The sequence below is a fragment of the Sinocyclocheilus rhinocerous genome, unplaced genomic scaffold (genome assembly GCF_001515625.1).
Source record: "Sinocyclocheilus rhinocerous isolate Xijiao unplaced genomic scaffold, SAMN03320098_v1.1 scaffold200, whole genome shotgun sequence".
NCBI classification, from domain to species: Eukaryota; Metazoa; Chordata; class Actinopteri; order Cypriniformes; family Cyprinidae; genus Sinocyclocheilus; species Sinocyclocheilus rhinocerous.
In genome coordinates this window covers 999,088-1,013,597 of record NW_015641014.1, presented here as the reverse complement: position 1 = coordinate 1,013,597, position 14,510 = coordinate 999,088, and the positions used below count along the sequence as shown (strand labels likewise).

Genomic DNA, 14,510 nt, shown 5'->3' with positions numbered 1-14,510 from the left:
TGAAATAAAAATCTGCTTCAAGCAAGTGATGTGATCGAGAATGCTGTTTTACTGTTACGCAGGAACACCAGTCACAACACACTGTGCATGAATGACAAGTTGTGCAGTCGTTGTTCTGATCCACGTCTGATCTCTGCTCTTTCACCAGACAGACACCAAGTGAGTGCAAAAAGCTCTCTTCTTTCAGCAGTGTCCTTCCTTTAAGGTCTCGACACACAAACAGCTTTGTCTTCACTGACAGAAATCTGCATGTGGACAATGCCTCCCTCCTCCTCGAATTTAAGAAGCCCCCACATTTCACCCCCTACCCTGCTTCTCACCCCACTTCACAAAAGGGGCCCGTGCTTCAACCCCCAGCTTGGCGCAAAACGCTTAAGAGCTCCACAATGCTCTCCCCTTCTCCATGGCAACAACAACGGAGAGCCAGAGCTTTTCAAAACTCTTTTTCCCAGACTTCCTTCAGAGGACGTCCATGAGGAGACCCAATAGGATGCTTCGGTTCCATTACCAGAGGATTTAGAAGGCGGTCAGCTTGCTTAATGCAAGTTAGCCAGTTGAAAGGACCAGCATATGTTGTGATTTGGTTGCTGGTCCCCACTAGGCTTCTTAACTACCTTAACCAGTATGATTTTCTTGGACCTTCTGGTCTAGCAATCACCAAAACAGGCACCAAACCAGCAAGGAAATTAATGCTGGTCTATGTCAGCATTAAAAGTGACCTGATAGCTTGATCTCTGCTTTTCTCTGAAAGGTTCACAGATTCCCTGCATGGTTTAGATGCTTTGAAACGCTGATACGAGATAAAGATTCCATACATGATGATTTAGAACGTGCCGCAATAAGGATAAAGACATATGCGCTGCCATTAACTGGAAAAATGTGTGCGCCACACGCTTTGCATCAGCTGCTGCGTGAGATTTCACTTAGACGAAGAGGGGATGGGTGAAATACATCAAAGTTTCAAAAGATAAAGCTGAAAAGATCAAAGATTATGAGAGGTGCCCTACCTTTAAAATAAAACTGTAGATCAAAAGTACAGCTGAAGAATTAACCACAGATGGTCTCTTCCTGGCAGCTCACTCTCTCAAATTAGATATCGAATTATCACTCAAAATCCAGAAGCGCTCTAGATAAGGCTGAAGAAGTTATCTTGACAAACTGTTGTGAATGGAATGCACCCCTGGGATTCAGTCAAGTTTATTGAGTGAACGTAAAATGATGCAAAATAACTAGCACTAGAGATGAGGCTTTATGCTGGGAAAGAGAAGAACCACCGAGTCAACATGAATGTAGATGTTACTTCATATTCTGTAAGTGTAATAATTCAGATTTTAAAAACTTACAGTGTGCTTACATAAAACTGCATTTATATTAATGCAGTGGAAAATGTATGGACTAAAAGGTATGTCCTTAGATATGTCCAATAAGCACAATGCATCATGTGTATCGAACATTTCATTTTCAGTATTAAAAAAATGAATGGTAATAGTTGGCTGAAACTTTAAAAACTTTTTGAAACTCAGGGAGCTTAACATCCTTCCAATTCAACCTCAAATTTCAAAAGGAACTGACAAATGGCCAAATTGGAATTGTGGAGGGAAATTTTCTTTCTTTACAAATATTGGTTCATATTCAGCTTTTGTTGTTGTTGTTGTATGTAACTCTGCAAGTGGTCCTGCATTTAAAATTCTACAATAATTCTCTATAATTAATCTGAAGCATTTAAAAAAATATATTTCTAATAAAACATATGTAATTGATTTAATCTAAAAAATATTTATTGAAAGTATTTATATTTTTATTTATTAAATGCAAATTATCTTTAAAAATGTTTTTAAAATGTATATGCTAAAAAAGAAAAATGGTCAATTAAAAAAGGTATGCATATATACATTAGTAAAAAAGTAATACATTTAAAATACATTTATTTCATAGTAAGTATAGTTCAAATCTATTAACATATTTACTGACATGTCGCTCGAGACTTACTAATATGAAAATTATAATTAAACTTTATTTGGAGTACTACTTGTGTGCAAGACACATTTCTTAATATTAAGCCTTAAATGTGTTTTAATGTCACTATTGATGAGGATTTAAATGCAAGATATTTAAAGTGTATTTAAAGTATACTTGCAATAGCTCCACTTTAGCACAATCAAATATAATTCAGTATATCTTTATTTGGACTTTAGCACTATCTCCGCACATTTTAAAGGGATAGTTCAGCCAAAAATTTAAATTCTGTCATTAATTACTCACCCTCATTTTGTTCCAAACCCGTAAGTCCTCCGATCATCTTTGGAACACAAATTAAGATATTTTTGATGGAATCTGAGAGCTCTCTGACCCTCCCATAGACAGCAAGTGTCCTTACACGATCAAGGTCCAGAAACACGGCAAGGAGTTCGGTAAAATAATCCATGTGACATCAGCGGTTCAGCTGTCATTTTACGAAGCTACGAGAATACTTTTTGTGCGCAAAAGAAAAAAAACCAACAACTTTATTTAACAATTTGTCTCCTCCGCGTCACCCTGCCGCCATTTTGGAGAGTATCCACTGAACGTAAATTGTGTATATTGTTTTGTGTCAGCTGCGCCACGTGGATACGTTGTTTTCATTCAAATCAAAGAAAACGTATCCACGTGGCGCAGCATGACATAAATGTATTTCAAATACATTTAAGTATATTTATTTTCACTATGGTATATATAGAAATGTTTGTGTTCCCCCTCATTTCTGAGAATTAAATTAAGTAACTGTGTCACTGGAACCACATGATAAAGGGGCATCTTTGCTATCTGGCTGATCCTGATCCTCTGTAAACTGTGACAACCATTAAACAAAAGTAATCAAAACAACACAAAACAAACTCTAGCTGTACCCAGCCTACGTAGGAGTTTTAAAGGCTCTTCAATTAATCCCCTGCATTTTCTTGTCAAATGTGACATCTTATACAAGACAAACAAGTTTTATCACTGTGAATCTATGAAAAGCTATCACTCCATGGACATCAGTTCTAATCCTGATATCACGTGATATCTTGTTGTGACATGTAACATGGTTTTCAACTTATGGATGGATTTCAGTTATTTTAGTTTTTTTTTTTTTTCATTTTTTACTTAAATTAACCAAGGGACATGTTATAGCTTGGGGATGCCAAATATGAATAAAGACTAACTTGAAATCATAAGTCAAATCGAAACCTCCTTTGACACATGATCAGTCACTGTCTAATAGGCAGGACAGTCTGTAAGCTTTGGCTCCTGGGAAAAATGTACATGAAACGAACAACCTGACAGGTAAGAATGACATTTGATTTCTCCGAGTTTGAAAGGGAGAAGGGCTGACTAACTTTTATTCATGTTTGTGCATGATAGTAGTTAGTGCGAATATGTTCTAGGACATATGGATCTGAGGAATGTGGGGGAAGATCAACAACAGTTAATATGAAAATCGTTGGAGAGAAGCAATTTAGACAAAATTACATCTTACTATAAAACCACAGTCACTACACCGGGGTAGAGGAGACTATGAAAGTTTAAAAAGTCTAACAGTTTAAAAAGTCACATCATTCATTGTGAGATTTAAAGTCAAATAGGTAGATATAAAATCACATTGGTATATATAAGGTCACATTATGTAATAAAAGTTACAATTGGAAGAAATAAAATTGTGATTATGAGGCATTGTGGCAATTCCTTTTTTGAGGTGTAAACAGGCTTTAAAAACACCTTATATTCACTGAATAATATATTGCAGACAAGAATGTATAAATTGATGGCCACTTCAGAATTGCTGCAAATAAATAACAGCAGATTTTGGAAATCACTCAACTACTGCACACAACCTTTGGCCAAATAATGGACTGCTTTTTAAAATAGAAACTGTGGCCAAATAATGTGGTATCATGTGAGTCTCACCTGAAACCGTCACCCTCATTGTAGCCTCAAGCGGCCTGTTGTTATCCAAGTCCTTGCTCAGCTTTAGCTCCCCAGTGTCTTGATTGAGAATCAGCAGGTTGAGCTCATTTCCCTCAACAAATGTGTAGAGGAGCTTGTCAGACACATCTGGATCACGAGCAGGCACCTTCCCAATAACTCCTGTGGGATAGCTGCTGGACTTATTGTTGATGTAGTTGTTGAAAATGATCTCAAAATCCTGTAGAACTGGGACGTTGTCATTGACATCTACTAGGAGGACATGTACAGTGGCCCGGCTGACAAGCGGGGCTGAAGTGGCCTGGACCACTATTACATACTCCATCTTGGTCTCAAAGTCTAGGTCAGTAAGGGCGATTAGATCTCCGCTAAAGATGTCGAGCTGGAAGACTTCAGGAATATTGCCCTCTACAATCTGGTACAGGATCTGGGCGTTGGTACCTTCATCTGGGTCTGTGGCACTTACGCGGGCAAGAGTGGATCCTACTGCACTGTTTTCCTCCACGTAAAAGTACAATTCGTCCTTCTCAAACACAGGGGCATTGTCATTTATGTCCAGCACGGACACATGAATGTCCACAGCAGCTTTGAGAGGGGGCACTCCTTTGTCCACCGCAAACGCCTTGAGGCTATACAATGCAACGTTTTCCCTGTCCAGCTTGCGGGCCGTTCTGATGATCCCAGAATAAGGCTCAATAAAAAAGTCCCCCTCACCATCATCCCCTCCCTGAAAGGTGTAGCTGAGTCGACCGTTAGATCCAGAGTCTCTGTCTGAAGCGGATACCTGGAGTACACTTGTGTATACCGGTGCATCCTCAAACACTGTTCCCTGGTAGATGTCCCGGAGGAACTGGGGTGCATTGTCGTTGGCATCAAGAACAATGATCTCTACATAGGTTGTGTCTGATTTCTGGGGGATGCCGTTGTCTCGGGCAATGATGGCTAGCGTGTAGGAGGCCTGATCTTCATAGTCGATCTCAATTTGAGTCGTGATGGCACCAGTGTCAGGATCAATTTTGAACTGTGGCACATTGTCCTCCATTACATAAGTGATGCGGGCGTTTTCACCAGTGTCTTCATCAGTGGCACTGATGACCACGACGGTGGAGCCTACGGGTCTGTCCTCGCTCACTAAAACCTGGTAGTTGGCACTTTGAAATACTGGTCGATGGGTGTTGGCATCAGTCACATTAATGAAGACTTGAGCTGTGTCGTGGCGCGTACCATCCGAGGCAGTGATTGTTAAGAGATACTGCCGTTCTTGCTTGTAGTCCAGAGGTAGCGCTAAAGTAATAAGTCCCCCTCCGCTCTGGCTGGTAATAGCAAACCTGTTCCGAGTGTTCCCACTAGATATTTGGTATGTGACCACACTGTTTACATCCCTGTCTACAGCAGTGACTGTAAGCACACTGGTGCCCACAACTGCATCCTCATTGACTTTTAGGTTATACAAGTGCTGCGTGAAGGTTGGGACATTGTCGTTTACATCTAGTATAGTGACACTTACACTAGCTGAAGATGACATTGTAGGAACCCCGTGGTCTCTGGCCTCAACACCAAAATTGTAAACCTCTGTAGTCTCCCTGTCCAGCTCAGCACTAACCGTAATCCATCCGGTGTTGTTATTGATAATGAATGGAAAACTAGGTGATGTATCGGTCAGCTTGTATTCCAAATGAGCATTGTCACCTGAATCAGCATCGATAGCTTGGATGTGTAACACAGAGTAACCTACAGGAACATTTTCTAACACTGAGGCTTGAAAAGGCGTGCTGACAAACATGGGTGCATTATCGTTGACATCTAACACTTGGATTGCAACCATACCTGTGCCATTAATAAGAGGCGGCCGTCCTCCATCTTGAGCTTTCACTCTGAGTGTGTACTCTCTTATCATCTCATAATCTAAAGGGCTGATAACATCAATGACTCCCGTAGGGGAGTGTATGTAAAACTGTCCCTTTATATTCCCATTGATGATGCTGTAATGCACTTTCGCATTATTTCCAGCATCTTTATCCGTAGCCTTCACCACAGCCACTTGAGAGTTCACGGCTATGTTTTCAGGAACTTGAACTACATATCGCTTCTCGCTAAACTGAGGGTAGTTATCATTCTCATCCTCTATAAAAATGTGCACCGTGGCTGTGGCGGTACGTGGCCCGGGCTCTCTGCCCTGGTCGTTAGCTTCAACAAAAAGCCTATACTGGGTTTTGACTTCTCTGTCTGGTCTGACTCTGGCTTTGACCAACCCATTTCTTGGATCAATTTCAAAGTAAGCTTTCACCTCATCATCATTCACAATCTTATAAATCATATTGGCATTAGAGGGCGCATCTCCATCTGTAGCCCTAATAGTCATCACCTCAAAGCCTACTTCAACATTTTCTCGAATACTAACCCTATACTCATTCTGTTCGAAAACCGGCGCGTGGTCGTTAGTGTCACTGACTGTAATAGTGAGGTACGCGATAGCTGATCTTTTAGGGGTTCCTCTATCAGTAGCAGTAACTTTAAACACATGAGTGTCTTTAACTTCCCTGTCTAGAGGCTGTAGAGTAGTTATACCTCCCGTCTCAGGGTTAATTTGAAATAAATTATTAGAGCGGCTGTCAAAAAGAGCTTCCATATCGTATTCGATAACACCGGCGTCTCCGTCATCGGCGTCAAACGCTTTGAGGGTAATGACTCGCGTTCCTGAGGGCTCATTCTCTGGCACCGATACATGGTAGTTTGGGAGCTGAAACTGAGGAGCGGAGTTCACGTTTCTTTTTTGACGTTTAGCCCACGGGTCTAATTCACTGCCAGTGTGTTCTCTGCTTAAATGTAACTTAACATCTACAAATAAAGAGCTATTTAGTGAGTTAGGCATTAAACAAAGCAAATTTGCCTCATCTCGCTGCTTATGAGGTAAACAGAGGTTCGCGCCTGTGAGGGAAATAACACGCCGCTGGTCTTTCTCTACACACCTACCGCGAAACATTTGGGAATTCCGCATGGATACAGGCAAACGTTCGTAAATGTTTATGGGTAAGGAGTCCAAAGAAAAACATGTCTCATACCCAGTCAACAGATACATGTAGGCATCTGGATTGAGATTTTTTCTTTTGTATTTGATGAAGCAGTTCTGACCATGCACGAATGTATTGAAATGAAGCAGTATGAAGTTTTCCGAAAGCAGTGATTTAATCCGCAAATACAGTGGCACGGGATTTCTCGGGAAACAAGTGCAGTCAACTTTGCGCGCGACAGATAGCAGCCCATCACTTCTCCCGATCTTCACGAAGTGTCGTAAAGACTTATCTGTTAAACTTCTGTCGATTCTGTACGTCCATTCTGGTCCGATTGATACATTTGCCAGTGTTGCACCAGGCTGGAGGGACCCTGATAGATGCAAATCCACGCATCCAAACGGTGGGAGATGAATAAGTAATCCAAAGCACACCCATATCACTGGTAGTTCCATGGCTCACGCGCATCTCATTCGGGAAATTATTCCAAACGATCCAGAACGTCTACAGTCCGCAAAATTCCAACCATTCCTGTAACGTGAAAGTGCACATTGGGTCAAGGCATGTTTCTGTGTGCTGAGCAGCAGGGACCAGAGAGCTGCACTGATAAGTTTTAATGAGTAAAACGGCTCTTCTCCCTCCCCTCCCACAACAATTTGCATGGACCTACTCATGCATTGCGATTGTGAAATAGGCTATCCAATGAGCTCAACCGAAAAGCTTTCATTCTTGGCTATCAAAGAACAATGTTTTAAATTTAAATGTAAAATTAAACATGTTATCAATCCACTTTTTCACGTTGTGAATTCTTCTTTAAATTTTCCTTTAATGTAAAGGTTTGTAATGTATTTCTAAAGACTGACTCAAGAAAAAAGTTTTTAAAAAGTTGTGTAGGCTCACATAGGCAACACACAATTTTTTTTTTTTTCAAATTTCCATAATCATTTAGCCTACATATTTTTAACCACGTTGTCAAAAGCCTACTTTTCAACTTACTCTGTTTATGTACAACAATGTACACACTATTTTAAAATCATATTATTATTCTAATACATTAAACATTAAATAAAATACCCTTCTATTTTAGTAGCCTATACTTAGGCTATGCTTTTTTATTGATCTGTATTACTAAATGATCTGATTTCCTGAAAACGTGCTGAAATACCTTTTGTTTATCCCGAGGAAATAGATTTCATGTTCCAGTCTTCTTTCTCATTCCACAATATAAAACGGCATGAAATGGAATTTAGTTTACATTTACCCACATAAGATAAAACAGTGTTTGATATGATAGTAGCAGTGATCTAGTCTTGGTTGAGTACTGTACGCCCCCTTGTGCATACTTCTGTTATTTAGTAACATTACTCTCACCACCTCTACATCTTTTGGTTTGCCTACAGCGGCCACATTAAGTATTTGCCACACCTAATGTATGAATAACACGATAACATATCAAACAAAGCGACAATTATTGTAAAGAAAATGGCACAATAACACACAGTAAGAAAATACTGCACAAATATGTTTTCAGGTCTTAAAGTAAAAAAAAAAAAAGACTTACTGTTTTACCAAAAAATGAAGACATTAGCGGAAGATGTCCGTAGTCTAATATTATGAATTACTTATGTGGTTACTCTGCTAGTCAGTACTTGAGAGGAACTTACTTGATGACAAATGACTTTTACCTAGCTGGTCCCGAAGTAATTGGGGGAAAATGTCTAAATCAGTCAAATTAGTTCTGAGAAAAAAACTACAATAATTTATTTGATATACGTGTTGCTTAAGTGTCTAACTTTCTGGAGACATTACTCATCAAATCATGGTTGATAAGATGGAAGAAAAGTGAAACATTGCAAAGTGGCCTGGAATACACATTTTCTGACCATTAAGGGGGGAAAAAAATACACAAACCTTTACAAATGTGATTTTCTCTCAGCATAACCAATAACATGTGCTCTGAACACATTTCTTCACATACTGCTGAATTTTGATGAAAATTGACTTAAGCCTGAAATACACTACACAACTTTTAAAAGCAGATTTTTAAAAAGACATTATACACTTGCCAAATAGAGAAAAATTGTACATCATACACTAAATGACTGAGGATCACATGATAACAGACTTTCAGATCATTCTGAACACAACAAACTCATGCAGAAACATGCGTCTCATTACCAGGAGATGCATGACTAATGAAAACAAAATGTGTTATAAAATCAGCTCAAAATAATGTTTGATATCTTCATGGATGAAATCAAAGTCTGAAACTAAAATAAAAGATCAGATTCTGCGACCATCATACACTACACGATTTTCTGTGAAATCTGTCAACTCAAATCTGCGGACTGGCTCCGACTTTCAGCAAATAGCATGTACTCGTCCAGACTGTAAAAGTTATGTAATGTATTCCAGCCTTTATAAACCCAAATTATAATTATTCAAGGGATAGTTCACCAAAAAATGAAAACTCTTCCCAAATACCTCCCGCATATCTTAGTTGGCGTTTCATGGTTTGAAATGGCATAAGGGTGAGTAAATGACAGAATTTCATTTTTTGGGATGAATTATCCCTTTAACTTTGTGCCCAGACGTAATGAACATCAAACCAAAAATCTAAACAGAATTCAAGTTTAATTGATTGCAGTTGTTGGATACAACATTATGTAAATGTTTCAAACAAAACTGTTAAATTCTTCCAACCAAACCGCCCCCCCCCACTCAACTATTCATTATTCCATGGAACCTCCCTGAATGAGGGACATTAGTACAAAAATGCCCACAATGGCTATCATCATATTGTAAGTTATCAGTGAAAACAAACAGCCCAGGCAGCTTAGTGTTGTTTCTGACTAGATATGGTCAAACTGTCTGATAGAGCCGACAAAGCCAGGATACTACTGGTAATAAGGTCTATATCGTGACTGGTCGGGGTGGTGAGGCCCTGGCATCTGTCCCTGTGGTGGCGGCCCCTGCATACGGGGCGGATGGGGGCCACGAGGATTGGGCCACATCCCCGGGCTCATGGCACTTGGTTGGGTGAAAGGTGGGCTAAGAGTGCCTTGGTCCTGTGGCATTGAGTTTGGGTTGTAGTGGTGCGCACTGACCGGGTGAATGGGACCAGGTGGAGGGTGATTCATGTAGGGTGGCAACTGGCTGATGATGTGTCCGGGTGGAGGTGGCGTTGACATGGGAGGTGCTTGGTTGTAAACCATGTGAGGTGTAGCTGAGAAATCTAAACAGAATTCAAGTTTAATTGATTGCAGTTGTTGGATACAACATTATGTAAATGTTTCAAACAAAACTGTTAAATTCTTCCAACCAAACCGCCCCCCCCCACTCAACTATTCATTATTCCATGGAACCTCCCTGAATGCAGGACAGTACAAAATCGCCAGTAATGGAGATCATCATATTAAGTTATCAGTGAAGACAAACAGCCCAGGCAGCTTAGTGTTGTTTCTGACTAGATATGGTTTACCATCTATGGTCAAACTGTCTGATAGAGCCGACAAAGCCAGGATGCTACTAGTAATACGGTCTATATCGTGACTGGTCGGGGTGGTGAGGCCCTGGCATCTGTCCCTGTGGTGGCGGCCCCTGCATACGGGGCGGATGAGGGCCACGGGGATTGGGCCACATCCCTGGGCTCATGGCACCTGGTTGGGTAAAAGTTGGGCTAAGAGTGCCTTGGTCCTGTGGCATCGAGTTTGGGTTGTAGTGGTGTGCACTGACCGGGGGAATCGGGCCAGGTGGAGGGTGATTCATGTAGGGTGGCAGCTGGCTGATGATGTGTCCGGGTGGAGGTGGTGTTGACATGGGAGGTGCTTGGTTGTAAACCATGTGAGGTGTGGCTGAGCCCTGCGGCGGGTGCTGAATGGGGATGCTGAGAGGGGGCGGTAGGGGCGCTAGAGGCCCGTAATGTGGTTGTTGTGGTGGAGGCATGATGTGATGCGGATGGGACACCACTGGTTGGCTGGTGTAATCGCCAGGGTGATGGTGTGGAGGCAGGCCGGGAGGGGTCTGTGGGTGTGGCTCACGGGGGGAGGGACCTGAGGTCCCAGAGTCATCATGAATGGGCACTGTGATGAGGTTGCTATGCTTACGTGTAGTTACTGTGGCGATTCGGAAGGTTTCCGGGGGGAGGGGCCGTGGGGAGGGTCCCAGATCAGAGGGCGAGGCTGGAGGTGGATGGTTGTAGGTATCGTGGCCTTGCAGTGGGGGAGGAACGAGAGGGTGTGCTTTAGCCAGGTGTGGCGGCGGCAATCGGAAGCGGTCTGGTGGGTCGGAGGCCAGCGCCGGGTGTGGCGGATCCGGGCGAGAGGATCCAGTCTTGCTGGCCCTCATGTGGCGATGGTTGATGTGGGCCTGCAGGTCTCGCTGTGAGAGGTAGGTGCGTTTGCAGCCTTGCACGATACTGCACATGAAGAGGGAGCCACGCTGGCACTGCTCAATGCGCTGGACTGGGTCTGAGCAGCTGTAGAGGGACAGACTGAACTTAAGATTTAGTATGGGAAGTGGACTTAGATACACATATTACTTATAATATTACATATTATGATTTCCATTTAGATCTGGAGATATTTACATCAAGAATGAAGAAAAAACCTGCAATTCACATTGCCCTCTAAAAGATTAGAAAAACCCTAGGCAAAGTTTTTGGACAGTATCAGCATAAATTCACATAATTTATTGGCATAAATATATCATAGTAACTTCTACCTAAGCAATTATCATTTAATTTTCTTTTTGATTATATAATAATAATAATAATTTTTATTATTATTATTATTATTATATAATAATGGCAGTATATACAGGTCATATTGAAACTGTGATGCCTGATTACTGGAGAAATTTAGGTACAGGTTTACTTGATGGACATTTAAGGTTAGTACACAACAGACTAATTAAACACAGCTTGCTATAATGTTTTAATATTTTTTTGAATTCATCCATTTTTGGTTTCCATAAGCATCTCCAGATTTACACTCAAATTTTTCCTCTTTGTTATAGTTGAAAAGGCTCTGAAGATCGCAAATAAATTCATAATTAACAGAAGGCAAAAAATCTATTACAGACAGACAGAACAAAAACTGATTTATTGGTATCCGACTCAAATCTGCTTTGTTGTTTGAAGTCCAAACAGCAAACAAAAGCACAACAACAGTTACGCACTGATATTAAAATTCTAGCTATGTGAGCCAATTGTATTTTTATTTAATGGCTAATAACTGACAAATTAAAAAAATTTTAATTCTATAATATTTTGTATAGATTAAAAAAAAAAAAAAAAACTTTAGTATTTAAAACTAAAATCAATCTTTTTAAATGCTACAAGTCAATTTAGGCATCACAACATTATAATGTGTTTGAGATTTGGTAAATACTAAATTTAGCAGTGTTATTAAATTAATATAAATTCTAAACAATAAAAATGTGAAATTATTATTATTTTAACTGAGCATTATGTGATACAGATACACATCAACCAATTAAAACAGCTTAGAAATGCTATTGTTTTTTTTTTATTGTTCTACTACTAGTGTACTGTTCTAGTTTTATTGTTTATTGTTCTCAGTTAAATAACAAAACAAAAAATAGCCATCACAAAAAAAGATTTATGCCGATATTGTCGAAAATCCTATTATGACCAAATATAATTTAATACTAAAATCAGTCCGGAAAAATCTGAAAAATTGTATATATCATGACATCTCTTCTGGAAAATCTACCTAAAAATGTTTTATAATTATGATGTTATAAAATACAAAAATATAAAACTACATAATTTGCCTATTTTTGGTAATCTAGTGAGTTAAAAAATGATTTAATTAAACATAGTTTACATTTAATTATTTTTATGTGAAAATTAATGGTCGCAAAACCAAAATAACATTAGACATAAACATAAAACCCCTGCTTTACATTTTGTAAATCAATCACAACTACATAAACGAGACTGGATGAGCTACATTCAAAATCGCTGCATAATAGTCGATAGAGACACACCTGTGACCACACATCAGTTGAATTCTACAGTACATCAGTGTGCCAAACTACACCACATCTATAACGTAAGTGGTGGATCAAAACTAAACTATTTTCAATATTATCAACTAACACCTAAAACAAACATTCTAACAAATGATGATTTATGATATTAATTATGATAATAAAGATGTTCTAATTAAATAAAGCTTGCTGAATGAGTATCGTTTTCATATCAAAATCCACTCTATGGATTTTTTTTCATATCATCTGTCCACTCTATGTATAGAAATAAGTACTCTTAATAGCACAACTGGATATTTAAGACAAGTGTGTACATCTCAACCACATCCTCTTATTCTAACACCTACAGACGTTACCAAGGAAACGGAACATAGTAAAATTTTCAGATTTGCTTGCATCCCATCCCACTGACAACATTTAGAGAAATTTACAAAACACTACCTTCACTCAAACTTTACAATATATATCCGGAATGGACACTGTGTTTTTCACTTATAACTCAAAACAAGATACAATCCACTTAAACAAACTGTTGTTGGAGAAACTCACCCAGGGCACATCTTATCACATTTCTTCTCGTAGTGCACTGCACAGTCATAGCAGAAAACATGCTTACAGGGAATCTGAAGGAAGCAAACAAAAAAAGGGTTTTTTTCAATGAAAGATCTCCAGCAGTATAAAGAATGTTTTAGGGACTTCAACCTCCTTCTTACAATTCGCCCATAGATCTTTATGGGCAGACCACACTTGTCACAAAAATGAACTGGAGTGTCATCTTTAACTCCTATCAAGTTGAGCTGAGAAAAATAAGCAGATATCACTCATTTCAAATATGCTAAATATTGTATTAAATATTTGCATTATTAGAAAAGAGGTGGCGTTGACATGGGAGGTGCTTGGTTGTAAACCATGTGAGGTGTAGCTGAGCCCTGCGGCGGGTGCTGCATGGGGATGCTGAGAGGGGGCGGTGGGGGCGGCGGAGGCCCGTAATGTGGTTGTTGTGGTGGAGGCATGATATGATGTGGGTGGGACACCACTGGTTGGCTGGAGTAATCACCAGGGTGATGGTGTGGAGGCGGGCCAGGAGGGGTCTGTGGGTGTGGCTCACGGGGGGAGGGGCCTGAGCTCCCAGAGTCATCATGAATGGGCACTGTGATGAGGTTGCTATGCTTACGTGTAGTCACTGTGGCGATTCGGAAGGTCTCTGGGGGGAGGGGCCGTGGGGAGGGTCCCAGATCAGAGGGCGAGGCTGGAAGTGGATGGTTGTAGGTATCATGGCCTTGCAGAGGGGGAGGAATGAGAGGGTTTTTGATGGCAGATTGTAATCCATAAAGGATTATGTGTTTATGAAACACATGTAAATTAAATTAAATTATATTCCAGTTATAAATGTGCTTCTGACTACAGATAGCCTGGGATTACACAAGATTTGTATTTTAAAGAGAACCAGTTCGAAGGGAGCATAATTTACTTTTTGGGTTAAAATAATTTCTTAATATGAAATTCGAAGAGTATGACAATTAGATTAGACTGTGCAGAAAT

At 40.0% G+C, this 14,510-nt stretch overlaps 2 protein-coding genes across 3 annotated transcripts in view; both read right to left on the bottom strand.

Moving 5' to 3' along the window:
• celsr1b (cadherin EGF LAG seven-pass G-type receptor 1b) overlaps positions 1 to 7,513 on the bottom strand; it is a 50,886-nt gene extending 43,373 nt beyond the window's left edge. Inside the window, exon 1 of the mRNA XM_016569730.1 lies at positions 3,925 to 7,513. Within this exon, the coding sequence (XP_016425216.1) occupies positions 3,925 to 7,408 (3,484 nt within the window). The 5' untranslated portion in view covers positions 7,409 to 7,513. The remainder of the gene's footprint in view (positions 1 to 3,924) is intronic.
• A 2,777-nt stretch (positions 7,514 to 10,290) lies between these two features.
• LOC107753561 (E3 ubiquitin-protein ligase Hakai) overlaps positions 10,291 to 14,510 on the bottom strand; it is a 6,633-nt gene continuing 2,413 nt past the window's right edge. Inside the window, exons 4-6 of one of the 2 annotated variants that reach the window (XM_016569728.1) lie at positions 13,682 to 13,765; positions 13,518 to 13,591; positions 10,291 to 11,445 (exon numbers count right to left, since the gene is read on the bottom strand). In XM_016569728.1, the coding sequence (XP_016425214.1) occupies positions 10,482 to 11,445; positions 13,518 to 13,591; positions 13,682 to 13,765 (1,122 nt within the window). In that variant the 3' untranslated portion in view covers positions 10,291 to 10,481. The remainder of the gene's footprint in view (positions 11,446 to 13,517; positions 13,592 to 13,681; positions 13,766 to 14,510) is intronic. The other variant, XM_016569729.1, reaches the window with a different exon arrangement.